Source organism: Armigeres subalbatus, chromosome 3 (assembly GCF_024139115.2).
Source record: "Armigeres subalbatus isolate Guangzhou_Male chromosome 3, GZ_Asu_2, whole genome shotgun sequence".
NCBI classification, from domain to species: Eukaryota; Metazoa; Arthropoda; class Insecta; order Diptera; family Culicidae; genus Armigeres; species Armigeres subalbatus.
In genome coordinates this window covers 222357263-222374313 of record NC_085141.1, presented here as the reverse complement: position 1 = coordinate 222374313, position 17051 = coordinate 222357263, and the positions used below count along the sequence as shown (strand labels likewise).

Below are 17051 nucleotides of genomic sequence, written 5' to 3'. Positions count from 1 at the left end.
GTCCGTAACGACATCCGTGGAATCCATACCTTCAATTTGATTCCAAAAGATTGAGAATCGGTTCGAAAATGAACTTTTGGGAGCGAATTCAATTTGGGGTCATTTTTGACCCGCTAATGCACAATGTGTAACTTTTTTTTAATGCACTAGGAAGGTTAAATAAGTCAAAGAATTGACTGAGACAATAAAACGAGATACATTTTTTGGCGGGAAATGTCAATTGGTTCTTGTAAAAATGACACTGATACGTGGATAGAGCCGCTTATTTACATTGATTTAAATTCTTTAAAGAATATCAATCAAACGCAACTTGTTGCAAGGAGATCTTTTAAAGATAAGTGTCAGAAAAGTGAGACTGTTTCTACGCGATTTCTGCATAAACAAATGCATTTTGGCCATATCTTCTGAGCCCATAGTCCAATCCGGCCAATTTTCAATAGGAGACAATAGGAGAAAATTCTCCATCGGTTTCAATTTGCTGCGATCAAATCAAAAGAGGACACGTGTCAGTCCTTCTATATAAAGCCAGCTTTTGAATCTAACATATACCTTTCTCGCCCATTCAGTGTTTGCTTTGTTGCTGAAACAGGAAGGCACTGTAGTTAGAATTCGTGAATAAGTATATTAGTGTGCTCACATTGAGCTGGGCGAAGTTTTTATTACTAACGTAATCTTAGAAACTAGCGGCTGAAAAAAAGGTTACGTTCTTATAGAAAATCATAATCTACTGAGTTATCATAAAATGAGCCCAAACATGCAGATTAGACTGTAAGGCAATATATGGATATTTTCTTTCAACTTTTAAGACTTATTTCATCGTGTAACACAAATTTCGGGAAAAATAAAATTTGCTTCAATAATATGGAAAATTCGATTATATGGACTTTTTTGCATAGGAAAAGTCCATATAATCGAGGTATACCTGTATCATTGTACTTGCTTCGGAGTTTGCAATTCATGGCCAATAACAATGCCGGTCACATGCTTGCAGTCAATTTATCCCTTAGGACCTTCTTAACTCTTAAACGGTGCTTACCCATGTGCTTAACACGTACGTCCCCGACCCCCATTTTATGACAAAACTCAAAATTCAAAACCACGCAGCTCAGCCAATTTTTAACGGATTTTCAAGCAATCTTCTGGAATCGATCACAAAATTCCTATAGTTTAAGGAACTGAGGTCAATTTTTGTCCAATGGCCATGGTTCCGGATATATTCCGGGAAGTACTGGGGTTACCTCCCTCCCGGAAAAAATGGTCACTGGCAGATCGGCTTCGAAATCCATCGTGCGACATGTCAAACTTCATGATTTTGCAAAACAAGTACACTGGAGTACATTTCGGCGATTTTTGATCGAATTGGCCACCCTCCGGGTACTTCCAGGGCCTGGTTCCCTTGGGGAAGTGGCCAATTTTCATTCGCTTTTGGAACCCATCTTGCGACATATCAAACTTCATGATTTTGCAAAACAAGTACACTGGAGTACATTTCGGCGATTTTCGATCGAATTGGCCACCCTCCGGGTACTTCCAGGGCCTGGTTCCCTTGGGGAAGTGGCCAATTTTCATTCGCTTATGGAACCCATCTTGCGACATATCAAACTTCATGATTTTGCAAAACAAGTACACTGGAGTACATATCGGCGATTTTCGATCGAATTGGCCACCCTCCGGGTACTTCCAGGGCCTGGTTCCCTTGGGAAAGTGGCCAATTTTCATTCGCTTTTGGAACCCATCTTGCGACATATCAAACTTCATGATTTTGCAAAACAAGTACACTGGAGTACATTTCGGCGATTTTCGATCGAATTGGTCACCCTCCGGGTACTTCCAGGGCCTGGTTCCCTTGGGGAAGTGGCCAATTTTCATTCGCTTTTGGAACCCATCTTGCGACATATCAAACTTCATGATTTTGCAAAACAAGTACACTGGAGTACATTTCGGCGATTTTCGATCGAATTGGCCACCCTCCGGGTACTTCCAGGGCCTGTTTCCCTTGTGGAAGTGGCCAATTTTCGTTCAAGCTTGGAACCCATCTTGCGACATGTCAAATTTCATGATTTTGCAAAACAAGTACACTGGAGTACATTTCGGCGATTTTCGATCGAATTGTCCACCCTTCGGGTACTTCCAGGACCTGGTTCCCTTGGGGAAGTGGCCAAACTTCATGATTTAGCAAAACAAGTACACTGGAGTACATTTCGGCGATTTTCGATCGAATTGGTCACCCTCCGGGTACTTCCAGGGCCTGGTTCCCTTGGAGAAGTGGCCAATTTTCGTTTACTTTTGAAATCCACCTTGCGGCATGTCAAACCTCATGATTTTGCAAAACAAGTACACTGGAGTACATTTCGGTGATTTTCGATCGAATTGGCCACCTTCCGAGTACTTCCAGGTAGACCTGTGCGTGAAATTTGACAGGCGGTTGCATGATAGATCATTTTCAGCCAGCGGCGTCACGCCGTTGGTGATTGGCGGTGGCATGGATCGGCGTGAACCAGTTGCAAGCGCCAAAATTTCTTCAGACGTTCCTCCCGGAATTCCTCCAGAAGTTCCTTCACGAGTTTTTTCAAAAGATCGTCAAGAAATTCCTTTGGACATTCCTCCAGATATTCCTCTATAAGTGCCTCTGGGAAATTCTTCCAGAAAATCCTCCCGGATATCGTCTGGAAGTTCCTCCAGGAATTCCTCCGGAAGTTCCTCTGGAAGTTTCTCCGGAAGTTCCTTCAGGAATTCCTCCGGAAGTTCCTCCAGGAATTCCTCCGGAGCTGATCCAGGAATTCCTCCGGAAGTTCCTCCAGGAATTCCTCCGGAGCTGATCCAGGAATTCCTCCGGAAGTTCCTCCAGGAATTCCTCCGGAAGTTCCTCCATAAATTCCTCTGGAAGTTCCTCCAGGAATTCCTCCGGAAGTTCCTCTAGGAATTCCTCCGGAAGTTCCTCTACGAAATCCTCCAGAAATTCCTGGAAATCCAGGTGGCCAATTCCAGTTTTTCGGAGGAATTTCTGGAGGAACTTCCGGAGAAATTCCTAGATTAACTTCCGGAGAAATTCCTGGAGGAACTTCCGGGAGAGTTCATGGAGAAACTTCCGAAGGAATTCCTGGAGGAACCTGAAGTTTGAATGTTTGATATGAAAATTGGAGGAATGTCCAAAGGAATTTCTTGACGATCTTTTGAAAAAACTAGTGGAGGAGCTTCTGGAAGAATTCCTTGACGAACTTCTGAAGAAATTTTGGCGCTTGAAACTGGTTCACGCCTATCCACGCCACCGCTGATCGCCAACGGCGTGACGCCGCCGCCGCTTCCTAAAAATGATCTATCACGCCACTGTCGGTAAAATTTCAATCAGCGCACAGGCCTACCTGGAAGTACCCGGAAGGTGGAAAATTCGATCGAAAATCGCCGAAATGGACTCCAGAGTACTTGATTTGCAAAATTATGAAGTTTGATATGCCGCAAGGTGGGTTCCAAGATTGAACAAAATTGGCCACCTCCCCAAGGGAACCAGGCCCTGGAAGTACCCGGAGGGTGACCAATTCGATCGAAAATCGCCGAAATGTACTCCAGTGTACTTGTTTTGCAAAATCATGAAGTTTGATATGTCGCAAGATGGGTTCCAAAAGCGAATGAAAATTGGCCACTTCCCCAAGGGAACCAAGCCCTGGAAGTACCCGGAGGGTGGCCAATTCGATCGAAAATCGCCGATATGTACTCCAGTGTACTTGTTTTGCAAAATCATGAAGTTTGATATGTCGCAAGATGGGTTCCAAAAGCGAATGAAAATTGGCCACTTCCCCAAGGGAACCAGGCCCTGGAAGTACCCGGAGGGTGGCCAATTCGAGCGAAAATCGCCGAAATGTACTCCAGTGTACTTGTTTTGCAAAATCATGAAGTTTGATATGTCGCAAGATGGGTTCCAAAAGCGAATGAAAATTGGCCACTTCCCCAAGGGAACCAGGCCCTGGAAGTACCCGGAGGGTGACCAATTCGATCGAAAATCGCCGAAATGTACTCCAGTTTACTTGTTTTGCAAAATCATGAAGTTTGATATGTCGCAAGATGGGTTCCAAAAGCGAATGAAAATTGGCCACTTCCCCAAGGGAACCAGGCCCTGGAAGTACCCGGAGGGTGACCAATTCGATCGAAAATCGCCGAGATGTACTCCAGTTTACTTGTTTTGCAAAATCATGAAGCTTGATATGTCGCAAGATGGGTTCCAAAAGCGAATGAAAATTGGCCACTTCCCCAAGGGAACCAGGCCCTGGAAATACCCGGAGGGTGGCCAATTCGATCGAAAATCGCCGAAATGTACTCCAGTGTACTTGTTTTGCAAAATCATGAAGTTTGACATGTCGCACGATGGATTTCGAAGCCGATCTGCCAGTGACCATTTTTCCGGGAGGAGGTAACCCAGTACTCCCGGAATATATCCGGAACCATGGCCATTGCACAAAAATTGACCTCGGTTCCTAAAACTATAGGAATTTTGTGATCGATTCCAGAAAATTGCTTGAAAATCCGTTAGAAATTGGCAGAGCTGCATGGTTTTGAATTTTGAGTTTTGTCGTAAAATGGGGGTTGGGGACGTACGTGTTAAACCTGGTTTGAGGCCTAAGCGAAGAAGGAGAAATCGGTCCTTAATGAGAAAGAGGCGCTCAAAAAAGACTTCACAAGGCCCCTTGGAAGCCATGCCTCTTTGACAAAGTTATACTGATATGCTTCATATCTGATTATATTTACACAAATAGGATAGAATAGTTAAGATATTTTTTGTTTTCTATTTTTGATATTTTTAACAAAATACTGAAGACGTTTTATAGAAGAAAACTAAACACGTAGGGGAACTGTTCCGTTTTCCATCTCACTGAACATATACTCATCTCATCGTAAAACAAGTAAATACAGCACCATTATGATCGCTTCTTCTTACCAACATGTGTGCTCACTGCTGAAAAAAAAGAGAAACAAATCAGATTCCATTTCATTGCTTAGAATTGAAATGGGAGCCGAACCGTTCCCCTATTTGTCGACTCTGAATGGGGTTATGTAGTAAGCGTCTCAAGTAGCCTTGCGAGCTAAGGTGTAGGAATGCCAATCCGGAGATGGCGAGTTCGATTCAGGCCAAGTTGAAAAGCAGGCCAACTTTCAGTTGGAATGTAGAGCCATTGAAGAAGAAGAAGTAAACGTTGAAAGGAAAATTTGTGTAACATAAAGTTTTGAAAACAGCCAAAAACGGCGCAGCCCAAATTTTTGATAATATGAAGTATGGTTTAAGTTTTAATTTGTTTCGAAATTCCGCGGAATTCCGTTAAATTTCGTTAGTAGCTAGTTTTTTCTAGCGAAATTTTTGTAATTTTACGAAACGAAACGAAATCGAGAAATCAGATTTCGCCATGCTCAAATTCCGCGAAATTCCGCAGAATTTCGTTTCGAACCACCTGAAACGAAATTTTTCGAAATACCGCATATGCTTACTGCTTACTTCCTGTTGGATTTCGCATTGCTTATGCAGATGATCAAAAAATGTTTATTGTCGTTCTTAAAATGGAAGATTGTATTGAGCTGCAGCACATGATTGATCTGTTTCAGAATTGGTGTCCAAGAAACCACATGACCATAAGCGCTCAAAAATGTTCAGTTATATCGTTCAACCGGAAAAAAATTCTTATTATATGGGATTACGAAACATGCGGAACACAAATTGAACGGGTTACAATCGTCAAAGACCTTGGAGTACTTCTGGATAGTAATCTGTCTTTCCGTGATCACTACTCGAGCATTATTGCTAAAGCGAACAGGAATCTGGGATTTATTATGCTGAACCTTTTTGCTTACGATCGCTTTACTATTCGCTCGTTCGTTCCACGCTCGAAACTGCAAGAGCGGTTTGGTGCCCATATGCTGATATCTGTATAAGGCGAATTGAAGCCATTCAAGAAAAGTTCACAAGATATGCTTCAAGATTACTACCGTGGAATGACATTGCAAATATGCCCTCGTATGAAACGCGTTGCAGTCTCCTTGCTATGGAATCATTACGAGATCGACGAGCGTACAGTAGAGCACTTTTTGCTGGGGAACTATTGTTAGCTGTACTTGATGCTCCGTATATCCTAGAACAACTGAACTTTAACGCACCATCAGTTACACGACCAAGAGATCCATTGCGAACTGATTTTCGGAGAACATACTATGGTAACCAGATAACCAGAGAATTCAACAAAGTGTAGTGGCTTTTTGACTACAACATCTCTGCATCTGTTTTCAAGAACCGACTTAAACAGCTGCATCTTCAACCTGACTCAATCCATGTCTGAAATAGCAACAGTATGGTGAGTTTCTATCCATCACTTTTCAATTGTCAGACATTTGCTACTTGGTCTTTTTTTTCCTTCGGTGGACTGTAAACACGCGACGAGTGACGACAATTCTCGTACATTACGGACTGGATACCTGAATACTTGACCACGCTTTAATTTTGAGAAACAAAGTTTTGACTATGTTTATGATTGTTTTGATTTAATGTTTGTTGCATCTATGTAAGTAAGCGAGACTTTTTTTGTATTCTATATGTTATATGTTATTGGAAAAGATATGTGGTTTTTATGTCCTCTTGAGTACGTCATCAGTGACATGTTCAAAAAGACTTTTCCACATCTACGCCTTCATTAGGATCTGGTATCAAACACCTGAGGAGGCTCTCAGGTAGTGTGGGGACAGGTGTCCCACTATTTTTATTTTAATCGACCCACTAAAATCGAAACCCTTTTCGTATCCCCCGGCCCACAATTAATAAATGGAAGGGTATTTTTGATTACGGATTCGTAATAACCCGTGGTTTGTCCATTACGCTAAAAGCACGCAATAGAATGTAGGAATTACAAAATACATGTTACAAACAACTTAGGGTCAGTACTTGGGTAAACATTTAAATTAGAACTACGGCGAGAACTTTCGTTTTCTCTGCGTCTTATTCTTGTGTACAGCGCAAACAGCTTTTCTTTACACAAAAGCGTTACGTCCGCAACCATGCTTCTCCATCAGTACATAGAAAAAGTTTGGTTTAGAACCAACATTTCTGGGATGGAAGCGTTTAATCTGAAGACCCAAAAGTGATAGAATTAGACTGCCCCTCTCATTATTTCAATCATCTGGCAGCATAACTGTTATTTATTAAAATATAATTGAATATAATAAATCAACGCGATAAAATTGAAATCGTACTGTACTTTCCACGACTCTATGCATAGTACAACGAAATACTGTTGGAGTTCATCCATTTCATCTGGTTGACCCCAAACATATGTTGTCATCATCACCACCAAGCATGGGACTAGAAGAGTTCATCAGACGCAGCATCAACGGTGGATCAGCTGTTCCACCGGCATGCGCAACTGATGCTCATCGGCGATTCCATGTTTTCTGTGGTTGATGACTGAAACTCTCGTATTTGGGGCTACACGTGCTGGGGTTCAACTCGCCACGCCACGGAGGATGAACCGAGGAGAGCGAGAGCATCCCCGGCAGCACATGTCATCCCAACGACCTTCAGGCCGATGATCCAGGATTGGCGAAGCTCACTGGCTTCGGCGAGTATCGGAACGATAAAACTCCCTCGTCTTCGGTCGCGAAGCTCAGTCTAGTTTGATATTCGGTTCGCGGCGGTTCACTTCCAGGATAGCGGATAAACGGAACGATATTAGGATAATGTGTAAATGTGTATTATTAGGGCACTCGAGGTTGTGTTGGTGAATGCTGTGTCGGTGTGTTAGTGGATGGAATTCTTGAGTAAGCATGGGAGATTGAAACAGCACAGGAAAAGCTTGTAATGGAAAACGCTTAATTTTCCTTTTCCTGTCGATTGCAGTGCTTCTGCCACGAGTCCCCGAGTATTATTTATAAAGGAAGTGGGAAGAAGAATGTATTTCTACTGAGTGAAATGGTGCTTTTTCTCATTCACTGTACGTGAGTGATGTATTTTAGAATTACTCGGAAATATCTCAAGTTCAAGCTGATCAATAAATGTGTTCAAAGAAGAAAATCATAAATAAATAGAGCTTGCAGACGGGATGACCGAAAATAGTTCACAAGTTTTATGAGTTGTTTTGATTTCAAGTTTCAATCTCTGTCCTCTCTCGTGATTTCACTTCTGGAAAATTCGTGGAAAATTATTTAGCCCCAGCAGTGTTCTCGTATGTTTACCACAGTCAGCTGAATGTCATCACGGGCTACAACCCGCAGTGTATCAGTGAAGTGTTGTGTTTATGCCAATAGCCTCGGTTACCCCCCTTAGAGTCCACCCAAAGCGCAATGGAAAAAAGTAGCTAGCTGCTCAACACAAACTGCGATACGGCCTAGAAGCGATTCGGGGTACATGAATTCAAGTAACAGTGAAATTGGGGCATCGTCCACGGTTCTGTTTGACATAACGTTTACAAGGTCCTCATACCCGCACAAACAACGACGATGCAGAAGCTACACTTGAAAGTGAATAATTTACGCAAATTAAGGAAAATATGGATACAAATTTTCCTGCTCGTGTTTGTCCTGAGTGCGCATGTCCTCGTTGTGACATCTCAGCAGCAATCTCAACAGCAGCAGCAGATGCAACAACAAAGGGAATTACAACAGCAGCAATCACCGACCAATTTACCCTCATCGCCACAAAAACGAGGTACGGTGCAAGTAGACGTGTTAGTCGTATGCTAAATTATGTTATCAGAGATCTTCTCATGTGTTGACCCACGGGTTGACCAGCAGGCGGCAATTGGTGCCAACTTACGGTTCCAACTTTGCCCACGGCATGGATGTAGTGTGAAGACGCGAAACGAGAACGACGCACCGGAAATTGATTGTTATGATGCGGTCACTTTTATCACCCGAGGCTGTATTTGATGTTTTGATTGCATTTGAATGGCATGATGCTTGAAGAAGGAGAACAAATCTGTATCTTCAAAGCGTTGTGTTCGTGTCACTTAGCGTAAACAATTTTGTGATTATCCTCAATCGCACCACATGTATTGTTCCTAATGTAAAGCAGCGCAATAACATATCATCTTCTTAGGTTTAAAGGGAATACAGTAGCGGACATAAGGAAGGTGCAAAAAAAGTTTAATATTTTCATTATTTTTTAACCATATCACATCAATTTTAACTGTTTTCCAGCGAAAAAAAGTTTAACATTAGAAGTGAAGTATTTGTACGTTTCCTTTTTTACGCTTAAAATACGAAAAACCGCTCCCTCCTTTTACGCCCTAGGAGCGTAAAAAAGTTTCAACTAGTTGTGTGAGGCATAGTTTCCCCTATAAAATAGGTAATTTCGATAACAAATTAGAAAATAGCAAATAAAGAAATCAGGGTACAAGCAAAAAATAAAGATCAATTTTCCCCAAATAATGCAAAATTTTGTGAGCGATTGTTCATTTGAATTCGGGATTCGGCGCCCGCGTCATCATTTTTCTAACGTAAGGGATTAAAATTGAAAATAAAGTAATATTTACGGGTTTTCAATCACATTGATAGTAATCGGAAAGTTAATGTAAATCAGCAACCCTTATTTCATCTCTATTTGAGGTTAAATAAGAATGTTCAGTTAGACATAGGGCCCTCCTTAGCCGTGCGGTAAGATGCGCGGCTACAAAGCAATAGCATGCTGAGGGTGGCTGGGTTCGATTCCCGGTGCCGATCTAGGCAATTTTCGGATTGGAAATTGTCTCGACTTCCCTGGGCAATAAGGTATCATCGTGTTAGCCTCATGATATACGAATGCAGAATGATAACTTGGCTAAGAAACCTCGCAGTTAATAACTGTGGAAGTGCTTAATGAACACTAAGCTGCGAGGCCGCTCTGTCCCAATGTGGGGATGTAATGCCAATAAGAAGAAGAAGAAGTTAGACATATTTTGTTAATTTACGTTTGTTTTGCATGTCGTTAATTTTGCATTACTTTCGGGCGGGCAAGTGTGTGTCGCTTGCCGTGATCAGTATCTCACTGGTATTAATCCTGATGTGCCGGTTGGCACTCGTATTGGGCTTGTGCGCTTTGATTGGCACACGGTTGCTTCCCAGTAAACATAAAACCGTGCATGGTGCAATACAAGATGCTAAATTGGAGACGATATACATACATGTTGTATGAAGAAGTGCCTCCATCGCCTCCACTTCAGCATCTTACACGACACCATATACGTTTATGTGTTGACCGGGTCTGACAGGGCCTGCTTGTGGACACATGCAGCTTTTTGTAGAGGATTGACATAGCCCACTGCCGAACCCCCTAACTTGCAGTGGCCATAGAGAGGGGTCGTCAAGCCCTTGGGCATAGTCCCCACTGCCCCTAAAAAAATATAAACAAATCAATATTAGCAATAAACAGTTACAAAATTTACAACAATTTTTTTTTCTACGAAAAAAATCCATAAAAAAATCAATAAATGAAAATAACAAAATATGAAAATTTTCATAAAGAAATACAAAAAAGCAATAAAACTGAACATTTTTTCCCTAGATGACCCACTTTTTTAAAGCGTTTAATGTTCATGGAAAATTTAATTAATGGAACCACTTTCATAATTCTATTATGGATTCTAATTCTGCATTTCATTGCATGCGTGAAAAAAATAAAAATGACAGTTGTGCTTTGCTTCCCTATTGGGTGATGTGCCCTTCAAACCGCGAGTGCATTTCGTTTTGGATTCCATGAGAAATGTCCTTAAACTATCCCCATCAAAACTATATGTCCTTGCAAACATTTTGTCTTCACGATGATCTCCGAAGTCTCTCGATTGATCAGTTCCAGATTGAGACTTGATGTATCTATTTTAGCCTATACATAATCATCAAAAAAGTTAAGAAGCTTTAAGAGATCTATGAAAAAATCTCTTATAACATCGTCAACCATTAAGCTGCTATACCTATAGATGCTGTCCAACTGAGTCCGCTATAACCTGCAACCGCTTTGTTTTTCAGGAAATAATGTTCTATACAAGTTGTTTATTCTTTATTTGGAGCAGGGAAAAGTCCGCTTGAGTAGAGCAAAATCCCTTCCTTAAACGAGCGCAACACCTCTTTTTTTAAATTTCAACAGTAATTACAATTTCCAACAGATACAATATTTCTAAATTCTAAACAATTTTACAATTTGAGAATACTTAATTAAATATTCTGACTTACCAACTATCAGAGAATATTTGTGTTAGGAGGGACAAGTATTCGGCAAAACTTTTTACGAAGATTGGAACGAGAGAGGTGAAAATCAAATGCATTAGCACATCGATTGAAGATATGGGTCATGCTGATGAATTGCTCGTTATGTCCATAATTTGTACGAGCACCCTGAACGAATGAAAAAGAATTAAACCTAAGCTGACGACGAGGCGCATTTAGGTTCAAAAGCGAGAGCAAATGTGGGCAACCAATTCTGGATTGTAGAAGGTCGGAGATAAATAAAGCCCTGGATACATCACGACGCTCACTCAACAACGCAACGCTAACGAGCTTGCAGTGGTCTATTATGCAAGAACATGTATTTTTGCATATTTCACAACTTTATAGAATAGATGGAAAATGTTAAACATCGTTGAAAAGAGTTAGAACGTGTCCATCTTACTTACTTGATACTTGATGGGCTACAGCTCTTTGATGAACCTACGTTGAGCGCCCTCAGGTCTGCAGACTGCAGACGCCATCGTGTACGCGGCCTTCCACGAAGCCTAAGGCCTCTTCCGGGCACTCTACCAAACATTATCTTTGCTTGACGTTTTTCCGGCATACGAACAACGTGTCCAGCCAACCATAGTCTGCCGTGTTGTATAAGCTTAACAATATCCAGCCCTCCATACACCTGGTACAACTCGTTATTCATGAGACGCCGCCAGATGCCATTCTCCTGTTTACCGACGAGTATTGCCCGCAGCATATTACGCTCCAACACTCTGAAAGCTGCCCGGTCAGTCTTCTTTAACGTCCATTGTCTTCGTTTGCAGACTACGGGACTTAAACTGGTTACGAAGTCCAATTTGCAGCTGCAATACGCCTTTTCACCTCGCGAGTAACATCATTATCGCACGACATCAATGTTATAGATACACAAATTCTTTTACCACTTCACATTTATCACCATCTAGCACCATTTCACTACCACCACCACTAATGAACCCACGTTGATTACCAGCAACCATGTACTTCGTTTTGCTGATAATATCGATATACTCCGCATATCCCAGGAGCATTTCAGCAGCTTTTTTGCACACCAGCTGTCATAATCGCTCCCTCGAGCGACAGTAGATTCGAGAGTGCATCACCCTGCTTCAATCCATCTTAGGTAACAAACGATGGCGATATTTCATCCGTAACCCTTACACTTGATTTCGATCCGTCCAATGTAACACGGATTTTTCAGTTTCGCCGGAAAACCATGTTCAAGCATTATTTGCCATAATTCATTTTGCTTCACCGAATCGTACACCGCCTTGAAATTAATAAACAGATGATGTATCTGCAAGTTGTACTCCCGGAATTTATCAAGGATTTTTCTCAGGGTGAAAGTTTGATCCATCGTTGATCGTACCTCACAAAAACCTGTCTAGTATTCGCCGACGAAAGACTCTTCAAGCGAACTCATTCTGTTGAACAGAATACGGGACATAATTTTGTAATTCACCTTCTGTCTGTGCTCAAAAAAACCTACGTTGTCTGTGCTTTGGGGTTATGTTGACTTCAAATTGAAATTGCTATAACTTTTTTATTATTTGGCCAATTTTGGATTTTTTGGGAAGTCTCGAACGATAGTTTAATCAGCTGAGAAACCTTGCGGTTAACAACTGTGGAGGTGCTGAAAGAACACTAAGCTGCGAGGGGAATGTAATGCCAATAAAAAGGAGAAGAAGATCCTGAACAATTTTGCCATATACAACTTGGGTGTAGGTACGAAGGATCTCAAGCTAGAGCAAAATATTTCACACATGCAAGAATATTGCAAGCTCATTAGCGCCGCCTGTTTGTAAAATTTATTATATAATTTTTTCTTCACAAGACAGTCCATTCCTACCAGACGAGCTTTGCTGAAGACAACATCTTCACAAATTTCAAATTTGTGCGATAAGAATATCTACAATGTGGAAAATTCTATATAACGGAATATTCTGACTAGTCTAAAGTAATGATTTCATATATACCACCATCTAGCGGCCAAGTTCTAAACTAACCATTGCCTCATGTCAAAGCACACGCCATGCATAACCCTTTTGAACAGATGCAGTTCAAGGTGAGTAGGATTTCCAGATAAGAGTAATTAAGCATGAAAAATCGCCCTTATTTACAAAAACCCCTCTTTACGAGGTACCCGCCCACCTATGGTCAATAATAGGTAACATCCTGAAAAACAATTTTCGAAACTGCCCAAAAAATCCAAAATTGGCCAAAGAAATGCAAATTTGCAAAATGGAAGCCTTTTCAAAATGGCCAGGGGTCAAATGAATCCGTCCAGCCAGCTAGCAGGCAATTCCTCGTCTTCCCATATTTTTGACATAATATGGCGCAGAACTTCATAAAGCTACCCACTACCATGTATGAAAAGTTCAGGCCGGGAGCTGTTCCATTCCCGCAGCCTTATTGATTTTCAGCTCCTTAATAGCTTTTCTAACGAAATCTAGTGAAGGCGACTCCACAGGTTGTCCATCGTCGCTAATATTCATTCTGTTCACCGATGCACCATCACTTCCACTATTCAACAAAGTCTCAAAGTGTTGCTTCCACCTAGCAGCCATTTCGGTTTTATCTGTCAACAAATTCCCTTCTTGGACGTTGCAAATGACGGGAGATGGCGCTGACATTCTCCGCACGCCATTGACAGTCTCAGTATCGTGTCCATCTTATTTAGGTGGAAAAATGTTTTCTCAACTTAGGGGGATTAATCACAAAACTGTTTTTATCGAAAGATTCGATATCTTGAAACTTCTGTGAGCACACACTACATCCAAAATCCATTGAGAAATTCCATAATTGATAGCTACGAGGTTTCTAAGCCGAGTTAACATTTTTGCATTCGTATGAGGTACACCGGGGCAAGTTGAAACGGTTTTTGGAAAGTTGAACTTTGAAGTGCTGTAAAAAAATCACCCTTTGATAAATTTTGAGTCCGTTTGCGGTGTTTGCTAGTTCGGGCCAAAGATTATACATAAAAAATAAGCAACCTTACCAAACTTTTTTATAAATATTTTGCATACTAAAATTATTTTTGTATATGCACTGTTTCAACTTGCTCCGCATATCGGGGTAAGTTGAAACACTGCGCTGTATACAAACATAAACTAACTGAACCGTATCAAAAACAAAATATATGTACGAAGTGTGACTCAAGATGCACGAGATTGTAAAGGTGACTATACTGCCAAAATTCGCATAATAGTCCCACGTATATTTTTGACGATTTTGATTATCTTTCAGAAATTAGCTTAAAATTGACTCCTAAAACCCTGATAAAATAGAAGACTATATTCTAGAAATTTGAAAATCAAATCCCACTTGTCCCATCTTGATATTTACTCGCATAAAAGTGACATTCCATATTTTGATACTCTATACTCTTTTCTTTGAATTTTACGCTTGATTAAATCGGCTGTGGCTTCTTCATAAATTCACATTAATTAACCAGCGTATCTTTCATAGACCCTCGATTGGAGAAAAGGGGACTGGGGAAGTGAAAGGTGGAGTTAACGAAATGTTTACATGCTCTATGATTTATTTTTTGAGAGCCAGTGCTCATAGCGAGGCAAAGTAGATTAAGAATATCAAAACTAGACCATGCAGCTTAAACATGGCCCCTTTTTATTCACGACGGAATGGGCAGAAATTTATTAAATTAATTTTCAGAGTTTTGGACCTTTCTATTAATTTTTGTTTTCCGAATGTATTTACGGACCATGTTGAATTCTGGAAATTTTAATTGCGAGGGTAACGTTTTGAATCGTTGTTTCAACTTGCCCCGCACCACGCATTTCTATTTGCCCCGATGGGTTTAAAATGCGGAGCAATATCAAACTACCAAAATACAAAAATTAAAACGTATCTTCCATCGATTTTTCATAATCATTATGTTTATTCAACATTGAATGATTACCTACCGTGAAAATTTGATGAAAAAACACTTTCAAACATCATTTTAAGACCTGATTCATTGGCACGTCAAAAAGTTGGTTCGAATTTTGCAAAAGGCGAAAAATAAACAATGGCAGGGATTGCTTTTTGTAGCTGCAATCTTCTGGGAATGGCAGTCATAAGGTGCGTTCAGGGGAGTAATTTGTTGAAAAAAATAATCAGGGCATTCGGTCATTGCTGATCTAAATTACAGCTTCCGTTTCAACTTACCCCGCATTTCAACTTGCCCCGGTGTACCTTATCATAAGAAGGGGTCTCCAGTAGCCTTGCAAGCAAAGGCGTAGGATTGCCAATCCGGAGATGGGAGTTCGATAATCGGTCCGGTCTAGGATGTTTTCGGGTTGCAAAATTTCTCGACACCCAGGGCATAGTGTATCCATTGTACTCGCCACACAAGATACATACTCAAGCAATGGCGGGCATAGAAAAGCATTCAATTAATAACTGAGGAAATGATAATAGAACAATAAGTTGAAAGCAGGGCAAGTTCCAGTTGGAATGTAGAGCCATTAATTGAAAAATGTTTATGTTATGCTGTAGTACTCCAAATACGACTGGAGGGTCCACTATTGATTGGGGTCCACTATTTGACATTATACCCTACCTTCTGAGATGCTAACTATCAAAATTCTGATAAAATATTTAAATTTTAAAGAATTTCATTATTTATAGAAAGCACTTTGAGAAAAAAAATTTTAAATTGGGGAACTGTTCCATTTTCCATCTCACTGAACATATATTCATCTCATCGCGAAACAAAGAAAGACGGCACCAATTTCGTCGCTTCTTTTTGCTAACATGCTCACTGCTGAAAAAAATCACAAAAATAATATACAACCCAAATACCTTTTCATTGCTTTGTTTTTCATGAGACCAATATCGGAGCTATGAGATGAAGTCCAGGAGCAGTAACCCTACATGATTTAAAAACAAAAAAAAAGTTTCTGTTCTGATTGAAATTTCAGGAATGAAATAGAGTTTCCCCGGATAAAAAATATCATTAAAATATCATAAATTTTATTGTTACAACACCATTTAAAACATAATTTTTACCATTGAATATAATGGAATTTTGACAATAAAATCACATGAGAAATAATGGTTTTCCACGATAAAATGAATGGTAAATGGGACTTTTACAATTAAAAAGGGGGGTTGTTATGTATCTTTACAATAAAAAAATCGAAAATTTTCCATACAAAATTCGGAGCAAAACAATTGATTTTACGGTTCTTCAATGGGATGATTTCGAGCGACAAAACAATAGAAACCATTGTGTTTTAAATGTTTTCAATTACTGTTTCTATTGCTTTACAATAGGAATACAACAGGATTTAGAATACATTATACTCCAATATTACAATAAAAATACAATACAATTAATTGTTTTACATATCATTTTATTTTCCTCCGGTTGTTTAGCATATCTTTAGACGAATCCAGCGCACTACTTCCAAAGTTAAGTGGGTTGCCTGTATCTGGAGAAAAATCCAACATCGGTTTAAAAAGTGTACTAACTTTGTTCCGAATAGATATAAACCTGTGAAAAATGTAAATTATAAAAGAATGTCAGTTTTATTAGAAAAAATACGTCGAGAAGAAAAGAAAAAAATACCTGCATCAGTTCTTATTATATCCCGTTGGTGAGATTGGCCAATGGTAGCCACTGAACGATCAGTGACCAGCAAGCAGCAGTATTTTAATTATCATAAGCTGTAAAGGAACAAGGATACATGTTACCAGGCATGTCATCAGGTACTATGATGATAAAATTTTCATTTATTTTTTGTTCGGGATGAACCACTGCGTTCATTATGTACATTGAACTTTTGTAGTATCCAGTTTTCCGCAAGCGGTAATGGCCGCTAGCTTGACTGCGGGTTAGTCTCTGATTT

The 17051-nt window shown here is 40.2% G+C and overlaps 1 protein-coding gene across 1 annotated transcript in view; it reads left to right on the top strand.

The window, feature by feature from the left end:
* The first annotated feature begins 7649 nt into the window (after nucleotides 1-7649).
* Nucleotides 7650-17051, top strand: part of LOC134220170 (uncharacterized) — a 175411-nt gene continuing 166009 nt past the window's right edge. The window contains exon 1 of the mRNA XM_062699157.1: nucleotides 7650-8674. Within this exon, the coding sequence (XP_062555141.1) occupies nucleotides 8467-8674 (208 nt within the window). The 5' untranslated portion in view covers nucleotides 7650-8466. The remainder of the gene's footprint in view (nucleotides 8675-17051) is intronic.